The sequence below is a fragment of a genome, unplaced genomic scaffold (assembly GCF_019419815.1).
Source record: "Pyrus x bretschneideri cultivar Hongxiangsu unplaced genomic scaffold, Pyrus_bretschneideri_v1 Contig21, whole genome shotgun sequence".
In the NCBI taxonomy this organism is placed as follows: domain Eukaryota; kingdom Viridiplantae; phylum Streptophyta; class Magnoliopsida; order Rosales; family Rosaceae; genus Pyrus; species Pyrus x bretschneideri.
The window spans coordinates 943042-945322 of NW_025999513.1; the positions used below are offsets into that span (position 1 = coordinate 943042).

General features: G+C 37.3%; 1 protein-coding gene across 1 annotated transcript; it reads left to right on the top strand.

Annotated features, from left to right (window-relative positions):
- The first annotated feature begins 991 nt into the window (after positions 1 to 991).
- On the top strand, positions 992 to 1600 carry LOC103931810 (ethylene-responsive transcription factor ERF098-like). The gene has a single exon (XM_009341335.3). It carries the CDS (start codon positions 1050 to 1052, stop codon positions 1509 to 1511), a length of 462 nt encoding a protein of 153 aa, XP_009339610.1. The 5' UTR covers positions 992 to 1049; the 3' UTR covers positions 1512 to 1600.
- The last annotated feature ends 681 nt before the right edge of the window (positions 1601 to 2281 follow it).

A 2281-nucleotide genomic window follows, 5' to 3' on the forward strand; every position in this document is an offset into this window, starting at 1 on the left:
CTATATTTGTTTAATACTCATTTTATACAGTGGTTGTCCCTATATAAGGACTCCACTGGAGATGCTCTAAAAGACTTGATAATGAAGAAGGTTGAGGTTCCACCATAAAATTAATTGGCAATTTGGGGAGTAGTTCAACCTCTTATAAGCCCTTGCATGGTTTGGTTTGTCAAAGATGTGGGACTTTGTCCTCACATTCTCACACGCCCTCTCACATTTGACAAATTTTCAAGCCTAACATATGGACAACACAAAAACGGTGACGTGGAGCACGTGTGGCCCTTAAGCTTCACAAGTGAGCCAATTTGCTCTATTACCATGAAGAAAGTTGAGGTTCCACCACAATCTAATTGGCAATATTGGAAGTAACCCAACCTCTTATAAGCCCTTGCATGGTTTGGTCTCTCACCGATGTAAAACTTTGTCCTCACATTCTCACTATTAAATTTTAGGCTCTACCATTGTACGTGAGGTTCATCAGTATTAATGAGTATGTCAACGTGTGTGAATATTGTGTGAATAAATAATATTACTCTTGCAACATTCTTAATCATTAGGATGAAATGACTTACGCATTCATATTCTGTTGGTCCAATTCCTTCAATCTTTGCGATTTGGGAATCAATCCCCACTATTCTGTGTAAATTGACAATATATAGTAGTTCATTAGTCCGGTGAAAAAAAGTATTAACAACCAACATATATAAGTTATTATTCTCACATAATATGAACACGAAAAGCTAGAACCCCATCTGAAAGAAAAAAATGCCTATCCAAGAAAAGAGATTTAGAAACCCTTTTTGAAATTCATCATAGAAGGAGTTGAAGAATAGAATTTTTACACTGCCATTATTAACCCTATCCAAGAAAAGAGATTTACAAACGTCGATTATGCTTGGTCAATCCACGTTCATGTGGACTCGCAAATACAACAGTACCAAATGTCATATGACCCCATTTATAGTACCTATAAATACCTAAACGGGACACATACAATGCCACCAATTTGAGACCAAAAAGAAAAGGTACGTTAAATCAAGCTAGAAAATATGGAAAACCCTCGCAGAGGAAAGGATCAAGAGAAGCAAGGAAAGGAAGAGAAGGGAAGCGAAGAAGTACGTTACCGTGGGGTCCGAAGAAGGCCGTGGGGGAAGTTTGCTTCTGAGATAAGAGACCCTTCTAAGCAGGGTGCTCGTCTGTGGCTTGGTACATTTGACACCGCTGAGGAAGCTGCAAGGGCTTATGATAAGGCTGCCTTTAATTTAAGGGGTCATCTTGCCACACTAAATTTTCCGAATGAATATTATGCTCAAGTTATGGGCTCTCATCCTTATCCTCCTAGATTCTCGGCACTTTCTTCTTCTTCTTCTTCCACTTCATCATCTTCTGCTGCTGCACCGGGTGGAAGTTCATCTGCCGGACAGGGATCTAGGCAAGTGTTTGAGATTGAGTACTTGGATAACAAGGTGTTGGAAGACCTCCTTGATTATGAAGAGGAGAAGAATAAATGAAAGTGAAATTGAGTTGTGGTTTTGTTTTTGTTTTTGGATGTCTTTGTTGAGCACGTTTCCCTTCTATATATAGTTATCTGTTATTTAGCCATACTTTAGCAAATCTTCTATCATTTGTGGTAAAAGGTTTGATATTTTAGTAATCACTTAACATTACATAATTGTTTATTGATGATCATTACGTGTTCCATCATTAGCTTGGTAGACCTTACTCCTCACTGAATATTTCTATGGTTAAGTCGGTGACGAACATTCAAAATTCAAATCTCTTCCAGTATTAGAAAGATATTAATAAACCACTTGATCATAAAAAGATATTAAAAAAAAGTCAGAATATGAAACTGTCCCAAATATAGACTGGCGATCAAGTTCCTACTATTCTTATAAAAAGTACATTCTTTAGGAACATTGACTGTCTTTTGATGTACAATTTGACTCGGGCATCAAAAGTACATTACCACTTCATGTGGTACTAAGACTACATGATAAGGGGATTAGTTTGGCACCAATGTGTGGTCAAATACCTTCTATGTTCAAAAACTTTTTATGGACACCTCCTAAAATTCAGCATTTTTTATGGACACTATCCTCCACTTTAGTATCGATAATATCGTTTGTTAAAAAAAAAAAAAAATTGGCATTATGGGGAGTATCCCAACTTACTTATAAGCCCATGGAAGGTTCATCCTCCCATCAATGTGGGATCCATTTTTAACACACGTCCTCTAGTCTCTTCTATTGGTTTTGCCCTCTAGTTTCTGTGGTTTTAG